Source organism: Channa argus, chromosome 2, assembly GCF_033026475.1.
Source record: "Channa argus isolate prfri chromosome 2, Channa argus male v1.0, whole genome shotgun sequence".
NCBI lineage: Eukaryota > Metazoa > Chordata > Actinopteri > Anabantiformes > Channidae > Channa > Channa argus.
Window position 1 is genome coordinate 26405170 of NC_090198.1, and position 22064 is coordinate 26427233.

The 22064-nt window shown below is 40.3% G+C and overlaps 1 protein-coding gene across 2 annotated transcripts in view; it reads right to left on the reverse strand.

Annotated features, from left to right (window-relative positions):
* The window catches only part of csmd1a (CUB and Sushi multiple domains 1a), a 378013-nt gene extending 356634 nt beyond the window's left edge, over positions 1–21379 (reverse strand). For both annotated transcript variants that reach the window (XM_067487730.1, XM_067487721.1), the window contains exon 1: positions 20872–21379. In XM_067487730.1, the coding sequence (XP_067343831.1) occupies positions 20872–21007 (136 nt within the window). In that variant the 5' untranslated portion in view covers positions 21008–21379. The remainder of the gene's footprint in view (positions 1–20871) is intronic.
* Between the last annotated feature and the right edge of the window lie 685 nt (positions 21380–22064).

Consider the following 22064-nt stretch of genomic DNA (forward strand, 5'->3'; position numbering starts at 1 on the left):
AAACAGGAGTCATTCAGGTATTATACAGTATGTTATTCTGGCTAATTTTTCCTAGAAAGAAAATTGCAGAACTGCACCATGAAGATAATATTTTACTTTACCATGTTATCCATGACAAATTAAAAATGGATAATTTTATTGGCATAGAAAACCTCTAATCACAGTCATCAAAACAGTGATTACCAATAATATCCAATATGACTCAACATAACTTTCATGCAGTTCCATAAAAACAAGACTCCAGATGACACAATTTGCACGCCATTCAAGATATGATGCATTAATCAATGATTTCCACATTAAACCATAAATAATTCTCTGATGAACATATCAGTCGTGTTGACAGAGCAGTCCGTGGAAATAGAAAATAGCCTGCTGAGCCAGGGTTTGCAGCGTGGCTTCCAGTAACTGAGGCACAAATCATGGAAGATGTACAGCACAATCACGCTTCCCCTTTATTTTATGGAATCATTGCTTTCACTTCTCTTTTTCAAATATGGAAACTAATATGGAATATGGAAACAAGGCTGACGCTGAGATCTGTAAGTGCTCAGTGTGTGTTTGTGTGTGTGTGTGAGGGGGGGGGGGTACATGTATTCCACTCAGGTCAGGATGGTCACCAAATAGTTTCAGAGCTTTCAGATGATCTTATATTACATTAGATATGTGGCATTTAAACAGACAATTTATTCTTTATTTCTGGGACTTACAAGGGCCATAAAATAATAATATATTAAACTAAATTAGAGTTTTGATGTAACATTCATTACCTTGTGCTACTACAGCACATGAAACTATATAAATTACAAATTTTTAAATATGATAATTGGAAACCACAGATTAGTAATTATAAATCAAAGCTTTAACATAACATATTACATTATATTATGACATAATTATATAGTAACATAATATACATAGTAATTAAATGACTGATACAGTTTAGACATATAAATTAGGTAATTAGCCAATACTGCACAGAGGTTGTTAGCGACTGAATAGAGTAACGCAAAGGCAGGCTGGCTGGTTGACTCAATCACCACTGACTGCTGATCAACAAGCAATTATCGGTTCCCAATTTTCTGATCATAATTCGCAGGTAAACGATCTATCCTCCAATTACTCAACACTCCCAGCCAAAGGCACATTATTGCGGACAGCAAGAGGGACAAAGTGGATCGATCAGACAGACACACAGACAGATAACTACCAGCTGACTAATACTATCCCCTGGTGAGGCTAATTAGTTTGTGTCTGCTCTACTCTGAAGATATTTGCGTTTAGGGTTTAAAAATAGATATGAGACACAAGTTCTGAAGTTTTTTTTTTTTTTGATGGTATTCAAATCAAGATACATTAATCACAGAACCAAACATGTTGTATCAGATTGCTTTAAATTTAAAGAAACAAAAGTGTTGGAGTAGAATTAAATAGATTTGATAGTTTTAAATTAAATTATTATTGCAATGAGGGCATCAAGCCAGTGACTCTCAGACATCACCAAATTCTTGGTTTCTTCTTTTCATGTGCTTTTCTAGTCTTTTTTCTTGTAGCTTCCTTAAGTTGTTGATGTTCCCTCTTTATTCTCCGCTTTGGCAGGTGAAACGCCAAATGTGTTTAGTGCTGTTAAAGTCTGGTGAGTGACTTGACCAGTGTTTCTGTCCATCTCAGAATCCATTCAGCTGGTATCTCGATGGGTTTAATCATCAGTAGAGATCGCTGAGCCTGTTACAGAAGCAGCCATGCAGCCCAAGTCAGGCCACTACCTCCACGTGCTTCACAATTGAGCATGTTTGGTTTTGGACAATGGACAGGTTCTTTTTTCCTGCAAATGTTGGCCTTTCACTTTGGTAAAGGTTATTCATTCTTAAATCAGTGCATAAAAATTTGTTGAGCTAATTCCCACCTGGCTTACTGCTGATGAGGGCTTTACATCTTGACTTTAGTTCTCACAATGCTTCTGTCATCAGCTGTGTTTTTTCATTTTTTCATTGTTTCATTGTTTCTCAGTGGTTTCTATCTTTTTCAGGACATTGCAAATAGTTGCAATGGCTATGCCAAGAGTTTGTGTAATGCTTGTGATCGTTTTTTCCCCCCTTTTCCTCAGGTTCAACACGGCTTGCTTTCTCCCATAGACAGCATTCGGGTCTTTATGATCATCCATTTTTTTTTAAATAGGTTCATAGGTTCAACCCAAACCTTAAGAGCTACTTATAGAGAATGTGAAGTTATGTCATGTCGTGTTAAGTGTTGTGGGAAGAAGCTCACTTAAAATGTGTGCCATCTGAAAGAAATAGTGCTATGTGCTGTTTTTTTTTTGTATCATATTTCTAGATGTAAATATCAGGAAAAAGATCATATTTAAACTTCTATGCACCTTTTTATCTTACCGATGTCCTCATGGAACAACAAATAGAAAGAAATAATGCTATGCAGATCCAAGACTTTCTGAAGTGGACTGCATGTACAATTCCTCCAAAGCAACCATATGAAGGCTTCAGAGAGTGATTCAGACAGTCTGATTTTTTAGTGCAAGTAGAAAGTAGACAAAACGATTAGCAGAAAAGAATTGAGAGGATGAGGAGGGAGTGGTTATGGCAGGAGGCAGATTGAGATGAAAAGAGTAAATGGGCAGAAGAGGGAGGGGAATAGTTGGGAGGGAGATTGAGAAATAGAAATCACACTTCAGGACAGGGAGAGAGGGGGAGCAAGAGGAAGGAGGAGAAAGAAGACAACAGCTAAGAAGGATGAGGCAATGAGAGAGAGGAGAGGAGCAGGGGAGAACATAATATCAGATCTGAGTGGAGGAAGTCATTTAGTTAAATTTAGCCATCATTTAGAAAAGCTCTTCATGCCCCCTAAACAACTCCACACCAGCAGGCTGCTGGATGTCACAAAATGCCTGCTAAAAATCAGAAATTAGGAGACGAGGAGAAGAGAGAAGAAAAAGAGGATAGGACAGCGGGGAGAGGAGAGGAGAGGAGAGGAGAGGAGAGGAGAGGAGCAGGCTTTCTATGTGACACCTCTCTCTGTTCTGTGTCTTAGTCAGTGCAGTGACGTCAGCTTTTTAACAGCATTGGTGTCAAATCTGGCCTCCCTCCTGTTTCTAGCTCCAGAAAGACAGCCTGAAAGAGATTATCAGACACTAAATCGGTATTTTTTCCCTTGTATATTTAAGACATTTATCCTTTATCTATCTTTCACCGCAGACTGTATACATAATAGCTGCATTCAACAAAGAGGAGACACAGTATCAAGTACATCTGTGCAACTTAATGCCACATTTGTGAAGCATTAAATGCTCCATTCCTCCTCCCAAATACATTTGTCTGCTATGCTTGACTCTTTCCGCACTCCCACTTGAAGAGGAACATGGCTATATGAGAGCAAACAACCTGAAAATGATGGCGTTGTGTTTTAAACAGCAACAGTGAGTATGAGTGAGGACGGAACAATGCAGGAAACTCGTGTAACTGCATATTACCGCACGCATTTCCTCACGACTCCGTGCAAGAAAATGAACAAAACAAGGGCAAGAGCTGCTGTGTGGATATGAAGCTACATCTGTTAAAATATTACAAGCCACATTTAGCAATAAGAATCAAATTAATGCAATATCCTTTGAAGATGGCCGAAAAAAAAATATATTAAAAAGTGCTCTACGGACATCTACTGTAAAGAGGCCGGTTTCCACACAGCACAATTTTAATAAACATAAACATAACAGCCAAAGGAAGTACATTCCATAAAATAATCATTCAGTCTATACTGCATATAGAGGTGCATCAGGTTCATAATTAAATATTAATTCAAATTCAGGGAAACTCTAAGCCTTACAGCTCGTGATGCACCACATAAAATACATAAAAAGTCAATGTGCAAAAGTAATGGAAAAAGTATCAGTTTTTCCAACTAGATGCTATTTTTAGAACCTATCTCCTCTCACACAGAAAATACTGGATACAGAATGTATACGTTGTGTTGTGGGTTTGTTTCAGCCTTGCCTGCTCTACAGTTTGTTGTAAATTCAAAGTAATAAAGCTAACAACAAAAAATAATCACAGGACAATACTTCTCTAATTTACCTGTACAACACAGTTACCCTATTGTGACTCTTTGACACCACTCAGCAGCCTTTGGGACCTGATTCCTACAGCACATCTGGGTAGGTTAAGGCACAAAAAACACTTTGGTCCAGGTCACGGTAAGACCACGCTTTCAGCTGAACTTGTTGAATGCCACAGGTACCTGCTAATTTTTTCAACTCGCCCTGTCAAACATTTTGGCAATGTTGTTATGGCTGCATGTCCTTCTTAAGTGCTTCGTGCATGTGCATGTGCATGTGCACAAGGATAAACAGGGACAGGACTGGGGGCCCCACCTTACACAATATAATTTACCATTTTAATCCAATTCAACTTTATTTATAAAGCACCTTAAAAAAAAAACAACTGTACCAAAACATGAATACAAATAAAACAAAGTAATATTCGTTTTATAGTTACTTTACGCTGTAACATGCTGCCATGAACAGAAAAAATATCGTGATGTTTTACAAATATAAAGGTAGTTAAAGTACTCTGGGCAAATCAAATGTCCTCATACATCTCTTTTCTAGACTTGTGCTAACCACTCCTGGGGGGGATAATGCGTTTCTATAAAGGCCACTGAGCCGCCAAATGCAGCAGTGACATGTAACACAGTCACTCACACTTGCCTCTTGGGCAGGTTAATATTTTTTCAATTGAGGGGTCAAAAGCCATCTGAAATGACTGCAATGTGTCACTGCAATACTCCAACTCCAACGAGTACACGCAGTGTTTGCTCATTGGTCCACAGGGAAGCCTGTGGACTTGAGCTTCTGTGTAAGTGACTGACGACACACAAGACTGTAAACAGGACGTGCTTGAGGAGAAGATGGAGATGTAAATCAGAGGGGATATGTGGTGGAACAGAAAAGGTGTAACCAAACCCAGAGATAGGCCTGTCACAAAATACTTTGACTTTTAGGGGTGGAGCAACAGTTGATTACAAAAATATGTTGATTTACGAAAGGTGCATTGACACGTGCACAAAAATATAAATATCTGTGATCTCAAATCACCTGATATGAATTCTTTAAGAGGTTAGCTGAATTAAGTGTCCCTGTCTGCTACAGAGACGGAGCAGACAGCTCAGGTAAACTCAAAGTTACTTCCTATCTCATAAATTAACGATCTATAAGAGGTAATTATCAAAAAAACGAATCAATTAAACTATCAAAAACGTGCGTAAAGTGATCGTTTCACCTGTGCCCGCAGTTCCCGCATCCACCGTCATGTGTTCACCACAACGAGCTTGTTGGCTAATAGCTAACTGCTACTAACATGTTAGCTTACATCCACCTAAAGCTGGAAGCTAGAAAAAGCTGGATGTGCTGCACTTAATTCAACTATTGTGCCACTGGTTCTGGTGGACACTGACATTCTCCCAACCAGCCAGGACTGATTTCACGTTCATTCTTCGATTCTGTTACAGTATTTAAACTAAAGCAAACTGAACTGTTTACTGAGGAAATGTAGATGCACCACATTCCTTTAACTTGAATAGAACAAACTCTTGCCTTAATCACATTGTGGAGAAACTTCATATTAGTCTGTAAAACACAGATTACCATTGAAGACCAGTCTAATATGTTGCTGTTCCTGTTGTGTTGCTCATGTCAACATAAAGCCAAATATATGTTGGTTCTTAGGGTCATATGATGTATGTAGCACGAGGAACTGAAAGGAGTGTGATTTTGCTCAGTCTGATTGGGGAATTATTATATTGTTATATATTCATTGAAAAGTAAAAAGAGCTTAAGGTGAAAATAATTGATAGATTATTCGATTAATCCCCAAAAAAATGATTGTTTGGTGCATACCTAATCATTTTAGCAACTTATTGTACGATACATGGACAAGAGTTTGAAAGTTTTTGCTGAACTTGATATTGTTTTCATGGAGCATCTTACACCAAATGCAGTGTGACGGATGCTAATCAGCAAGCTAATCCTACAGCTGACTGAATATTATCTGTACCTCAAACTCAGGATGGTATTTTTGTGAACATTTCCTGTCTTCTTGTAACTGTACTGTAACTGGATCGTTACAGAGCTGCAAGTCTGCAGGCAAGGTGCATTCAGGGACATTAAAAGTGCAGAAAAAGGTTCTGTGCAAAGTGTTCAGGCAAGTAGCTGCACAAGGAATGTAACTGTCTTTGAACAGTAACAGCTAACGTGTTACATACAGTAATACTTTGGACAAATGACCTCCCCAACACTCCACATGAACACACAAAGATCCAAATGCAAGGGTTTGCCAATGGTTCAACATTATTTCACAAATTGCAATAACAAATAGAAAGAATATTGCTTTTGTGGTCATAAAATGTTGTAGGAATTTCTAGTTTGTTGCAGTAGGCCTGAAGGAGGCACACAGTTTGTTTTAATGAATAATACTGAATGTGAAGAGAAACTTTGTTTGTTTAAAAAGAAAACCTCCAGAGGGCACCTTTAATGAACACCAGAAGTCCCGAGTGCTTTAAGTGCCTAAATATATATAAAATGTTAATCAGGGTTTAGTTGCAAACATATAAAATGTTAATCAGGGTTTAGCTGCAATGAGCTAATATTGCACGACAAATGCAAAACACTGTCAGTAAATATTTTCTCAATTCATTGATAAAAAATGTAAAACAAGTTGTAATACATTTCTTGTAAATGTATTCACTGCTGCAGATACGCAGTATATACATGATTTCTATAAGACAGGGTTGAAGTGATGCATGTCTATATGCTGAACTGATAAGTGAGTGTTAACTTTACATTTTGTCACCTCGCTAAAAATAATGTAGCCCAGAATAAGAGCCCTTAATAAAAAAAGAAGGAAACAGAAATCTTTCATGAAGTTGATAATATTGTCTTTCAGAGAGGTGTTTCTTTAATTGTATGGCCATTTAGGATCTTTTCTGTTGCAGTTGAACAGCAATGCATAATACTGTACAGAGAGGTGCTGCTGTGATTTACACTAGACCCTCATTGATGCAAAGGGACTGATATATGAAAACATAAAAGAAATCCCAATAACAAAAACAACTGTCAGCATAATGCAATACAATTCAACAGCATTGAAAATTAACTTCCAATGTCCCAAATGTCCATGGAGCAGAGGGGGGTGCAGCTTGGCACAGGAATGCAAATTCTAATAGATTTCTTTCATCATCAGCCAACAATGTTAATAACAAGTTATTTAAACTAAGAAACACCGTGTTTTTTATATTTAAACATAACCATTTCAGATCTGCAGGAGAGTCATGCTCTGGTGTACTTGCACCAAAACAACCACCGTGCCTTGCTTTGATGACATAGTAGTATTACAACTACAAAGGCTATGTGGTCACATGTGTGCCACAAATACTGGGGAAGGGGTTTGAATGACTGGATCAAAATCCATCTTGGCGGTTGTTTAAGCTTGTATTTAATACCAGCTTAAACTACTGATCACCTAAGACACATTTTAAAACCAAGTGTAAACTGGCTTTTAGAGTCCACACTTAAGTTACCTGATGTCTTTGGACTGTGAGAGAAAACCACAGTACCAGAGAGAACTGCCAGAGTTTTGTAGTTTAACTACTGGCAGGCACTGCCTAGTGGTGCAACCGAATACTACAGCTGACTACAGTACATATTCTGCACTGTCCAAAGGTTTTTTAATCAGTCAAATTTATAACAACAAATTCTTTTTAATTGCTCAATCACTAACATCCGATATCAGGTATTGATCATATCTGCAATTTTTCCTTAAGAATATAGCCTTTAATTGCTGTCATGGGTGGTGAGACAGATATGTAGATATAATCTTCTTTTCTTCATAAGAGATGAAAACTCGGCAGCTGGCTTTGATCTCTTAAAAGTAAGTACATCTTAGTATCAGATTTGACTGTTACTATTATTAAGCTGTGTGTATTATCTTATCTTTGTGTTTTACACTTCTTCTTCGTCCTGTTCCTGTACGAGTGTCAGTGCATCCTGGGTACATAACTGTGCTGTAAGCTGCTTTGGCACTAGCAGTATGCAGTCCCATACTGCTGCAGCTACAGCTCAGTCAGAGAGATAATGGCTTATTGTCTGCTTCCCCTCAACCATCAACAGATTAGAGGCATGTAGACACGCAGGCTCTCCCTCTCCCCTTCTCTTTATTTCTCCCTTTCTTGTTCTCTCATACCCCCCCCCCCCCCCCCAAACACACACATACACCCCCACACACACACACTTATCTCATTTTTCTTCTCTATAAGCCGACTCACTCTCTCGACTCACCCCCTCGTCTTACGCCCACCCCACACCCTGTGTCATTTTCAAACGTGTTCTCTCTATTTTCAGACATCATCTTCTTCAACTCTCCTCCCTCCCCGTGTCTCCCTTTCTGTGGTTCTGACCAGAAAACTGTTTACACTACCAAACAGTGGCTGATGTGACCACCTGACATTTAGACAAACGATCCGCAAATGCAGCTGAGGAAACACAGAGCGGAAAATGAGAAAAGAACGGCAGAGACTAAAAACAGCAGACAAGACAAGACAGAGGGGCAGAAGATAGCAAGGCTGATGTTCAGAGTTGTGAAAATGGTGGAGGAGGAGATGCTGAGAGAGGGACACAGGGGACAAACAGAAGAATATTGACAAAGAAGCAAGAGAACAGCACAGGAGGAGGAGAAAATGCTGCAGAGAAGAAGTGAGACAGAAGAAGTAGTGGATAGAGAGCAGATGAGACTGTGACAGGAGAGTTATTTCTGTGGTCATATAGACATCTCAATGAAAATGCCAACAGCCTAATCAAGGGACTCAAAAGGGCAGAGAGAGAGTGAATGAGAAGGAGTGAGGTGGAGGAAGTTGATGAGGAGGAAAGGAAGGGACAGAGGTTCAGATTGACTGATGCAGTAGAGGAGATGGAAGAGAGACAATGAAGGAATAGATAAAGAAAAGAAAGGCAATAAAGGGAGATGGGAGGGGAATGAAAAGGACAAAAATTGAGAGAAATGAGTGGCGTGGAGAAAAAAGTGAGCAGGGGATGAGAAACAGAGCAAAATGTAGAGAGACAAGAATCAGAGTCATGGATGAACAGAGGGGAAAAGACATGAGGCGGGAGAAAAAGGGCAGAGGGATGAAAGAAGGCATGAGATGAGAAAAGTGAGAATCCCTACTTGAAACTCCTCACAGAAGCAGCTAAGGGGGGACGTGATGCCATCTTTGCTGGCAAAATGTGGCAGAATTAGAACAAATTCGAGTTGAGGATATAAACCTCTAACTTCTAAAAAAACAAAGTCAGACAAAAACGCGTTTGCATCTCAGAGCAGGACGTAAGACGGAGGGGCAGACAGACGGGCAGAAAGACACATAGGCTGTGTTATTTAGCCGTCATTTGTCAGACAGAAGTTAGCATTTGCAATTGTTCAGATTTAATGGTGTGTAAAGGACACTGCAACATCAATTTTAATATCTGTGTGTGTGTGTGTGTGTGTGTGTGTGTGTGTGTGTGTGTGCGTGCGTGCGTGCATGTTGTGAAGAAGAGAAGACAGAAAAAGTGAAAGTGAACGTGTAGAATAGCTGATATTGCTGCAGCTGGAGTCTTTGGAGTCTTTTACAACCTTTCCTTTATTATTTCCATATCGCACTGCTTTAGGCCTTCCCTCCCTTCCTCCCTCACTCTCTCTTCCTCCCCCACACGCTCTACACACACTCCTCTCCTACTCCTCACCATTTTTTTCTGTCTCTCCATCAATCTTGCTGTGTCTCCTCTTCAGCTGACAAGTCAATATTGCTCAGCTTATGTCAGTGTGGCATAAAAAGCTCAAAGCCTTAGTTTTGAACCATTTTCATCTTTTTTTTTTTTTTTTTTTTTTTACTTGAATTGATGAATAGCTTCAAATGTTTCCATTGCCCCATGTTATTTAATTTAGTTTAAAACAATTCAATTTGATTTGATTTACTTTGATTTGATTCCACTAGATGTCGGTTGATAAAATCCTGCCATTTCCCCCAAGGATGGCACAAGGAAGCTTTGGTAATAAAGCACATTGTGCTCTTTAATGGAAACAAATAAAACCTTAATTTAACAAGAAACAATTTAACAGCCATTATGTGCTAAGTACGTTTCTTGGCCTTTAGACCCTGGGAACTCATTCCAAAACCTTTTTCTTTTGTAGAGTTTAAACATAGTTTAGAGGCCTTGCTTTTCCCCCGTCTCTCCATTCACACTCTGTGTCTCTCTCTTCCTCATCTCCTGCTCTGCCATTACCAAGGTACCTTGTAAAAAGCCTTCAACAAATCAACAATTGCCTCAGTCAGTCACGTAGCCAGCCTGTAACACAACCAATCAGCCAGCAAGTCAGTCAATCAACTTAACAACCGGTCCATCATTTAGTCAGTAAATCAGACTGACAGTCACTCAGTCAGCCAGTCGGCTGCTAGCTTTCTCACCTCCTCCCCGCTCTCCCAGCGTCTTCACTGTAGGAGTGTGCTGCAGTGGCACAGTGTACCACGGGACCTTTTCAGCAGAGCTCCTACGAGGCTGGTTTCCACAAGCTAACATCTATTAACACTCTCTGCATTTCTCCGCTCCCTCTTTCACAATCTGTTTTCAGCCTCTCTTCCTGCGTCTCCTCTGTCTTCCTTGCTTTGTGCACCGTGGGACCACTTTTTTCCCCATATCCTTACCATGCAGGTTCAACACTGCTAGCGACCATTACCGATTATTAAAAATTGATAGAATAAGAATGATGCTACTGGAGGAACGATAGCCTGTGGCTAATGCATTTATACTCCAACACACACACATGCTCAGTTGAAAATGCATAAACACAAAAGCACACATAAACAAGCAGGTTATTAATCCGGACATGCATTAAAGTGTTCCAAATGCCACCCATGCAAGTGCAGAAACATACACACAAAAATAAACACCCCCACACTGACAGCCACATATTTTATGTGTTTGTACAAACAGCTATGCCTGTAATTATTTTCATACAAACTTCCAGACTTTATGGAAATAAGCAGTTTAAATTCCTTCACATGGACACAGACACACAAACACACACACACACACACACACACAGATACAAGCAAACATAGCCACTCAAGCAGACATGGATAAAAAGCAAACACTTATACACACTCAAGGGCTTTCGGCTTGTCCCTTCAGGGGCCACGGCGACACGTTGATTTGGCTTGTGTTTTAACGTCGGATGCCCTTCCTGCGGCAACCCTCTCATTTTATCCGGGCTCAGGACCGGCACCAAGGTTGCCCTTGGTGGCTGGGCGGGGCCATTCGAATCGAACCCGCGGGCTTCTGCATCCCAACCAAATGCTCTACCACTGAGCCACCAGGCCCCCGTTAAACACTTGTAAAACTATATATTCACTTGCACCACTAGATTAATATGACACGCAGCTTGTACAGCCTTTGCATGGTTGCACTCAGAAAAGCTGTGTACACACTCAGATATACACACGAAGCCCAGACGTGGAAGCACACAGACTTTTAGCTTATGCACGGACATTTACACACAAAGGGGCACTCAAGCACAAAATAATCCCCTCACTGCTTCTCCCTAACACACCCTCACAGATCCAACCCTAACCCTAACCATTTTTTCTCGAAGGCCAAGGCAAACTCACTCCAATCATATGCTGTTTATTCTTTCAAATAATTCATCTCTAGCAGACTTTTCAACTCACAATACAACTTACAAATACAATTCTGGCACACTTGGCAGAGCAGTGAACCTGTTCATTTGAGGGACAGCTGCATAACAACAGCAGATAAGTGGAGTACATGTAGTTTTACTAAAACTGCAAGAAAAGAAATTGGAGGTTGTTGTCAGTGACAGAAACTAATGAAAAATCAGAACTCTTTGCCAACCTGATGAGTAATTATTACAGCGGCTCTATGCATTTCTTTGTGTGTGTGTGTCACTGTCTCGCTCCCTCCCTAAAATCACATTAATGGATGAAAGTAGCTGCTACTGCTGCTGACTCGCTTTGAAATGGTAATGTAACTCATTGGCTCCATATGTAGAGCCTGCACACGTCCAAACACACACACAATGCACAGACACATACATCCACACAGTGTAGGTGTGCTCCAACACTGTCTTACACACACACACACACACACACACACACCATGCCCTTAAACCATAGAACTAAGCGAGAGAAAAACTGAAATAACACTAATGTAACATTAACAGACACATTAGCCTGCTTAATGTTAGCCCGGTAGCCAACTATTAGCCCACAGCTTAGAGAAGATGTCATGCTAACAGAGAGGCAAAGCGGAAATAATAAAACAGCAAAAGTGCTACATTAACAGCCACATTAGCTTCTACAGCCACAGCAAACCCACAAATTCAAATTTAAAGCTGCGGGGAGGCACAGAAGACGTGCACCATCATTCAGCGGCATACAGGATCTTTATTCAAGCTAAAAAATCTCCACCCTGCTTAAGTTTCCTGAATCCCTACCAGCCTCGACCAGCTGACCGTGCACTCTCATCAAAAAGTGATTTTCCCTACCTGGATCAGTAATTACCATATGACTTTTATCTCAGTTATTTAACTTGCCACCCCCGTCGGTTATGCCGTGGTTAGGAACAGTTTTACATTAAGGCCAACAATAGTTGCACATCACAAACCTCAGCAGATGAATGAATGTGCTTATGCAGGGAGATCACCGCTACAGAGGGCTTCGGCAAAACAGAACAAAAACAAAAAAGGAGAAGAAAAAAAAAAAAGAGAGTGAGGAGAAACCTGACCTTTAGCCCAAATGCTCAAATTATAAGTGAGCACCTGTGCCAATCATAGTATATAGAAAGGTATCAGCACCTAGTGGTTTGCAATATAGTCTGAGGCCCAGAGGTTCAGAGATTTTACTGCACATTAAAATAATTACATGTAAGATTCAATATATAGTGCAATAATTCCTGGTTGAAAGCTTTGTAAGAGGCAAAGAAAGTCACAAAAACAATCATGGTGTTACAATGCTGTTGGAAATATGCGGCTGCTGAGCCAATTCAAACTGCAGACAGAGGACATATATTTAGAGGAACAGCAGCACTTGTTTGCTAAAGACACTAGAAAAAAGATGGATGAGTCCATTTAGTTAACATACTAATTTTGGCAATGTATTGGGGGAAAAAAAAGATTTGAATCTTCATTTCCAAAATTCATCCACCAAGGACTATAAAAGTCCTTTCAGTGTCTATTTACTTTAAGCCTTAATTTGTCTTTGGTTAGTATTTAATATTTCAGCAATATGCCCAGAAGATGCTCAAATATTAAAAACCTAAAAATAAATAGGTGCACTGCACAAAGGTCAATGTAATGCTTTAGAATCTGAGCCCCCGAAAAAAAAAGCTGACTGTGCAAATCTTCTAAGATTACTACGACACGCTTAGTCTTGAAGTGTTGGTGAACAGATGCAGAGAGGTACTGTAACTTACATTTAGACATTCCCAAAGATAGAGACTAATAATTTAGGCCTGAAATAAAATACACTCAACTATATGCAAACATGGAGCGGCCAATGTGCAGGACCACTTTTTGAACCCACTTTGCTGCTAGCAGAAGGCATGACATCAGCATTAACCCAGCAAACGTGGAAATTAAGTAATTCCCTGCAATTGGTAAAAATGTACCATAGCTGTTAATGTTGGGAATAATTTGTCAAATTAAATTTGGATATTGGTTTTCTCAGGACGTCTTGTAGCCACACTAACCAATCTTTCATTAGGAGCTGCAGTTAAGAGGTTCATTTCATGCTTATTTTTAGACCTGGCAAGCTGAGTAATCCTGCGTTATGAAATAACCCTCAGCTCCCACCACAGCGAGGCGTCTGCACCACAAGGTACAGAAAAACAGCAACAAACTGCTGTGCATTAAATTATACCATCCAAACACAAAGTTTCAAACCAATGATAGAGCACACAGCTCATCACGCTTGCATTTGGAATTCAAGTGCATACAGCAAATCTTTATTTAGATGCTGGATATATGTAGATACAGTAAGTGGCCCCTCTTATTTGGGTTTAAAATAAGAGAGGAAAAAAAGAAAAAATAGATTTACACTATGAGAGTATGAATCAGAAATAGATCTTGACAAGTAAACTAGACATGACATTTACTCATGCATACAAATGGGTGGTAAAACACAATTGGGCCAGCTGTGCAACAGCAATTTTATGATGTTCATAATTTCAAGCTCTGTCATGGTATTTCCTGTGATATACACATGCTCACGTCCTCATGTGGATTTTAAATGACAGATATAGGATCCTCCCGTGTGTGTGTGCGTGTGGAAGACGCGGTGCAAGAATAAAAAATTTTAGTCCGCTCATTAATATCAGCCGATTTTAGAGCCCGGTTCTCTTATGCCGCTAGGTCAGCTCGGTGGATTTCCCTCCATATCTGAGGTATAAATTCAGGGAGGACAGGGTTATGATGTTATTACTTAATGCCAGACATTACTAGGTGAGCAGCACAAGATGGAAAAGTCATTCCTGATTAATCGGTTCTGCTGGGGAATACATTTTCATTTTCAGTGCACAACAGAGCTTGTCCTTCATCTCCGTCCCGTTCTGTCTTTAACACACTTGTTCTGATCCCTGCCTCCATCTCAGTCACTCTCTGTTTGCACTTATATTCTCCAATCCTTTGTCTTTTTCTCACTGGCCTCGCTCCCTGCATTAGTCTGCTGTATGTAGGCCGTGGCTCCTTTAAAAGTTTTGACATGTGAACACTTTAAAGACAGATTACTTGCTTATTTTCAGACCAACATGCCTAAAGACTTTTCTCTTTCCATCACGAACATAATGATGGACCAGCCCCTGAGTTGTATACATAAGTAATGTATACTTAACAACTCTGTGTATTCTCTGATACTTCAACTCTACTCTGACATTAACAGTAGCACAGTTTCGCTTCATATGTTGTGCATTCTGAAATGGCACTTTTAAAGTGAAAGTACAACAACCACTACAAATGTTCAAGTTGAAGTATTCTTGTAGGAAAGTACTACCAGGAAAACAATGTAGTTTAAAACACTATTGAAGTTTAAGCCGTTTGTTTTACATGTCCCTCATAAATAAAGTTTCTGCAGAAATCCAATCAGCAGTTCTTTGCTAAGTGTAATTCTATTCAAGTTAAGGGAGAACGAATTAAAAACTCCTATATAATAAATTTATTTTTAGAATTATGCAACAATTACTTATTTTTTTGTGCTCAAATATGTAACCTTTAGTTAGTAGAAACAAATCAGTGAGACTAAACTTGAGACGATAACATATTTATTGTGAACTCATGTACTTGTGTGATCTAAAAGCTCTAAAAGGTAAAATGAGAGTAAGACATTTTTTATTTATTAGATTATAATATCTGCTTTAAGTAACTTAAGTGTGACATAAAATGGAAAAGAGTTAAAAAGTACAATATTTCTCTCAAATTACAGTGGAACAAAATTAACAGTGAAAATACTCCAGAAAATACAGTACAAGTACATTAAAAGCTGCTCTGAAGTATACTACTTGAGTAAATGTACTAGCTACCTTGGCCTGTGTGTATTTTGAGGTATATTTCAATGTCAGAACTTGTGAGAGTGAAAAACACATGGTTCTTGGCTTCCAGTATTCATAAGATCTCTCCCTTACTCTCTCTCTTTGCTCTCTATTGAACTGTGTACTCTGCGGTATTTAACTGTATTGAAGTGTGTGTGTATTCTCTGGTCTCATTGGACCACTACAAGGACCCTCAAGTACCTGAAAATCATCAGTACTCAATGAGAAGTCTCACTCTTTCTGTTGCAGGTGCACACGCATGCACACACACACACACACACACACAAACACACACACACACAGAATCTCCCTTGCTCTTTCCTCAGACTCAGATCATCTGAACTGTGTTTGATCTTTGGTGTAACTGAGGGGATTCAATTATTATACAAGCACCTGAAAACTGAACAAAATATATATTTTTCTGTGCATGTGTGTTTGTGTGTGCCTTTTAGTCTGTCTCACCCACGTACAGGTGAAAGTTGCAAGTGCTCCCATGCTTCTCATACACAGGAAACAGAAAATTATTAAGCACACAAACGCACACACACACGCACACACAGGGAATCCCACACAAATGTGCACTCAGACATACATCATCTTACACACAGCTAAATTTAAAAGGGCGCTATAAATAAATGTATCATTGCACACCAGCACAACCACAGAGACCCCCGCAGGCCTGCACATGCACACACAGGCGCTTCTGCATATGTGTAGAGACTGAACTGTACTCCTGACAGGAGCAATCTGAGCATTCGATTCGTTACCATGTCAGTGCCGCAGTGTGTCAGCTAATTATTTCAAAATATCCCTTTTATTTGATTTTTTGTTCATCTGTAACACTGTTTAATTAGGGGCCATCATAAGCAGTCATCTAACATTTAATAAAGAGATGCTTTCAGTATTTAAGTATTACAGATAGTTTCCATGAATATGACATGAAATGTGTCTTCATAAACTATTTTTGTTATTTTTGAGTGTACAAAACCTTGCGTTACCTGTGCAAGCGGCTTATTACAACCCACTGTTAGTTATGCGACCTGGGGTGGTTGTATTATGGTGATGAAGGCAAAGGCTAAAGTTAGCTGTTGTAGTTTACTGTACACAGAACAGCAACAATTGCTGTTAAGTTGTAAAAGACTACACTTTCACATGAGAGACCACTGTTTGTTTCCCATTCTCCAAGCAAATGTTTTATTCATGAATGTTAACTGCACAATTACAGTTGGGTGCATTTTGTCCAAACAGTCCCAGGGACGTAGTTTAAGGGCCTACAAATTGGGGAGTTCCCCTAAAAGCTACACACCCTTAAGAGCCTATTTTCTGTCTGCATTCACACCACCAGCACAAACAATGAAGAGAAGTAAATTGGCCGATGGTCTGATGCATTTACAGTACTTAGCAAGGTCCTATATCAGTTTCTGGTGTTCAAAAATGTGTTTTAAATAATTGTCTTCAGGCAAACTGGCAGGTACACGTCATATTTCAATTCTGATGCCAACTTTTATCTTCCAAAATGAACTGTAAATTTAAATGAACATTTAAAAGCCAACAGTAAATGACCTCCTCAGGAATGAGTGGTTAGTCCTCACAGTAGCTGGGCTACATTCTGCTGAGATGGTTTCACCTGCCACAGCGAGTCTCACTGTGCTAAAAACATCACGAGGAAATGTACTAACAGCAAGATTCGAATAAACTGACCACATCTCCTAAATCTAAATGGGTACGTACATTTTCGATGAAAAATATTAAATCTGTGGCACAATTTAAGCCTGGCTGAATTAGGTCAGTGTTTGACCATTACATGGCTTCTCTTTTGGTGGTAGAGTACCTATCCTCAATTGGCAAGTACAAAAAGTGCCTCTAAATGACATTCTTAGAACTATCCAACTATTATCATTCTAGGTTTCTTGTTGCTGGCACAAAAAATGGGGTACGTCTGCTTACACAAATTATTGACACCCTGCAGCTGCTTTGGTTGCATCTGAGGTTAGGGACAAACAGCCAATACAATTCAGGTTCTTTTTCTAAAACTGTAGGTTTTCAATTCTTCAAAAACTAAAATCGACCGTTTAATTCTTCTAAATATGTGGTCAAAGTTCACTCACATGCTACAGAATACTTTTAGGTGTTCCAAGTACTTTTACAAAAATACTGCAGTGTTCTACAGCAAATGGTATGAATCATGTGCTACAGGTGGGGATTTATGCAGGGGAGATTATAAAATGAATGGTTACTACTGATTAGATCTGAAGAAGGCTGTGGGATCGGGTTGAAAGCTACTAGCAGAGCTGTGTAAGTGGAGCTTGCATGTTGGCACGTCTCACACTATACATGTAAATCCCTGGGTCTTGTAGGCTTACAGAGAATTGGGATTGGGCAGATAGCTCTTTTTTAATTAGCTATCCTCTCTTCCACAAAGAATAGTGTGTGTGTGTGTGTGTCCCATGTGTAATATTAGTATGCCAGGCAAGGGCACAGACAGCTAGTTCCAATATCTTGTTGTTTGGCATTGATTGAATGTCAGCTAATTGTCAATGTGTGCATGTACTTGTGTGTGTGTGTGTGTGTGAGTGTGTTAACTGCATGTGTGCATATGAATGGGTCTGAGTGTGTGCAACTGGTTCGAAATGTCCTCATATGGATAAAAACATTAAAAAGCTTTTGGAAACACAATCAGTTCTCACTTACAAAAGAGAATGGAAATAAGTCACTGGCTTGTCCTATGTGCCTGTGCTTGTGTGATTAAACAAGTGCTTCATAGTCCCAGTGGGAGTCTAAAATGAAGTTCCCAGATATGTTATTCTCATCTGTCTGTGTGTGTGTGTGTGTTTGAGTGTCTGAGCACACGCCAAAAATGTCTTTTGTACAGTCCCCTGTAGAGTTTAGTTAACAATATATGAATTACATAAGCACGAGCTGGGTTTTATGGGCTTCACCATCACATTTGGACATTTCTTGGATAAATCAACCTGTTGAAGATTAGGCTGAATTCATTTTTCTAGCTTCAAGTTTGGCAGTTAATGGTACACAAAACCCGTACATATTGCAGGATTTGCCACAGTTTTTTACATGGGCGTCCAGGAAGCATAATGGTGACTCACCATAGTGAATGTAATTATATTCATGTTTTATTCAAGTTCCAGCTTCGAGTAATGATTACAAAAATAATGTGAGTGGTGATTAAAAAGGAACTAATAGCTTTGTTAAAACAGGAGCCTCTAAATACAGAATCTCCCGAAAAAAAATTACATTTAAACTTTTACGGAACCATTGTAATTAAAAGACAAACAAAAAAATAATACTAAATTAAAAAACTGCATGATTAAAAAAACTCTAAACTACCTCTTCAAACTTTGTCCTCCATTTTCATGCCACCTGGGTCTTTTATTTGGACTTCAGTTCATGTCTGAAGATACCTGACATTTCCAGACAATCAATAATTAGCTGTGTGTTGGAATTTAAAATGCGACGTCACATTTAAAAGCCTGGCAACCATCTGGGGCTTGAGGTTTGACAAAATAAATTATTTCCATCCTCCTTCTGTCTTTCCAGATGTCTGTGTGCCCTTTTTATTTTTCTCCCACTCTGTGTTTCTCTGTTTTTAACTCTTCAATCACTACAAATAGCTGCTGGTCTGCTGCACTTCACACCGCAATATTGACACAAAAAGGCTCCACTTTTGGCCATTATCAGAGTATCACTGATGATGGATTAAAAAAAGGAAATTAGATGTTGTTTTTTTGTTTAAATTGAGAATATTCACAAGCTGCTAAACACATTCTGTCAGTACATACTGTAACCGCTGATGATGCTAAAAACAAAAACCAAATTGAAACAATGCAGATTCTAAAGCTTGCTCTCTCACACACACACACACGGATAGTGGAGTGAAAGATAAACTGCAGGTGATAAGAAGTGACTGCTTCAATCATAAACAGTTTAAATGCACCATCATCGTATTCATCAACACACACAGATCTCCTGCAATCTTACTCAAACCCATATATTTCCGAGTTCACATATGGCAAGGGAATACAGGGAAAGATAAGATTGAAACACAAACACACAATATAAATGCACAGTGTGAAAGATCCCAAGGGTAGATTAGTGTTAAGGGAAAAATAATACTATTGTGTACACACACATACACACATATGGGATTTTATCTCTACTACAATCCATTTTTCTCTTCATGGCAGAGGGTAGAGATCTGACAGATGAGTGCATGTGTGTGAGAGATAGGGGGAGAGACTGAGGGAGAAATGCAGATAGAGTGGCACTAAGGAAAAGGGGGAGAAGGGCACACAGAGGAGCTATTGATAACCAGAGTAACAGTATAACGTTCCCACCGAAGAATCCAAATGTTAACACTTTCTTTTCTTGATGAAGTAACACACAGCGTCAATCTCTCCACGGTCACTGAGACAACCAGCTCCACTGTGAGTGTGGCTGCACAGAATCGGGTTTCACTGAGCATGCTGTTTCATTCTACGTGTCCTCTGGATTAAATGTCACCCCATCTCTCTGGGTCTCTCTCTGCTCATTTGGTTCACAGTAACACAGGTTATCTAGTTCGCTGCCAGGGCTCCCTTACAACAATTTCTGTTTCACATGTGATCTCTCATCTTGTGCCTCCACTGAGGTAAACTACATGGAATCTGGACATGTGACTTATTTTGTACTTTGTTTATTTTGAGGAGAATATTTGCACAGCACCCAGCAAGCAGGCCCAAGGAATTAGCATGCTCACACTGTACCCCAGATGTAATACTGTGTCCAAGTTGGGCAGTGCACTCTCTTGTTCCGTCTCTCTCTCTCTCTCTCTCTCGCTTTCACACACACACACACACACACACACACACACACACTTACCCTCTCTGTTCAGGCACATAGGTTCCCATTCTCTCGTTTACACTCTCTCTCCTTCTCAGTATCTCAAACACGCACGCACAAAAGGACACACGCACCAATACCAACAGCAGCGTGCGCGCCCACACGCACACAAACGTAACTCTCTCTCTCTCTCGCACACACACACACATACACACCAACGCTGGCCGCATGCAGCAACCAAACAGCACGATTTAACCGCCGTTCGTTCCCTCTCACTCCAACATGCGCGCAACAGACCAACCGGCGATTAGTATGATCTTTCTCCAGCACACGCGTGTGCCCACATGCCTGGGCGCGGGCACGCACACAAACACGCAGACTAATCAAAACCCTTCAAAACTCACCCTTGGACGAGGAGAAATCCCCGATGAGAAGCCCCAGCAGGAGGAGAAGCGGCAGGTCGCGTCTCAGCCTGCCCGTTGTCTTCACATTCATCCTCCTTCTCATCGGCAGCATCTCCGACGCTCCCAAATCCGTCATTTTGCTGTTAAATAAATCCAAGCTGGCTTAATTTTAAAGCCTTCTCCCCACCTTGCCGCTCTGCTTGGCTGAAGGAAGCGGAGGGGGGTAAAACAGGACGGCCCCCCCCTCCTCCCTTTTCTTTCGTTTTTATACAAAACAAAATATATATATATTGATTACACCCGAAATCAATCACGAATATCCCAAACGCACATGTCCATGTTGAGGTTTGGACAGAAGAGCCGGTGACGCGTTGACGGTCTGGGATCGGGCAACACGCCTCTGGTGTGAGCTGTCATAGCAGAGAGCGGAGGACCGGAGGAGAGAGGCAGAGAGATGAAGAGATTCTGTGAAGGAGAGGGGAGATATGGTTGGTAGGTCCGCACAGCACGGCCAGCGAGCGACGACTGAGAGAGGGAGAGAGAGGGGGGGAGACAGGCAGACGCAAGGAGAGAGAGAGAGAGAGAGAGGGAGGGAGATTAGTTGGGGAGGTAAAAGAGAGGGAGGGTGAAAGATAGTGGGGAGGAGGAAAGAGGAGGTGAGGATGAAATAAATTAAGGAGAGGAGAGGAGAGGAAAGGGTCAGAGGACAGGGAGGTGGGGGTGAGCAAGGTGAATGGGCAAAGGAACAAGCGAGTAAGAGAAAAGTAGAAAAAGTGATGAAGACCAGAGTGAAAGCAAAAAGAGAGAAAAAATCGATTTAATAAAAAAATGAGGAGAGGAAAGAAGAGACAAATGAGAAAACTGAGGTGGAAGAAAAGAATGAGGTGAAGGGGATGAAAGAGTGAACAAATTCAGGAAAGCTCTACAAAGAGAGGGAAGGGTAGAAAAGGGACGACAGGAGGGAGCTGGAAAAGACTGGAAAATGGTGAGAGGAAAGGGATGGAGGGGAAGGGACCCCCAATGAGAGGGAAGAGGAAAGGAAAAACAACTTGAGGAGGCAAGGACAGAAAAAACCAAAAAGAAACATGGAAATGGGGCAGAGTAGGGGGATTCGCTTAAGGAAAGAGATGTGAATGGGATTGAGATGCAGAGAGAGAGAAAAGAAAGATGAAGTGATGCCCACAGAGACCAGG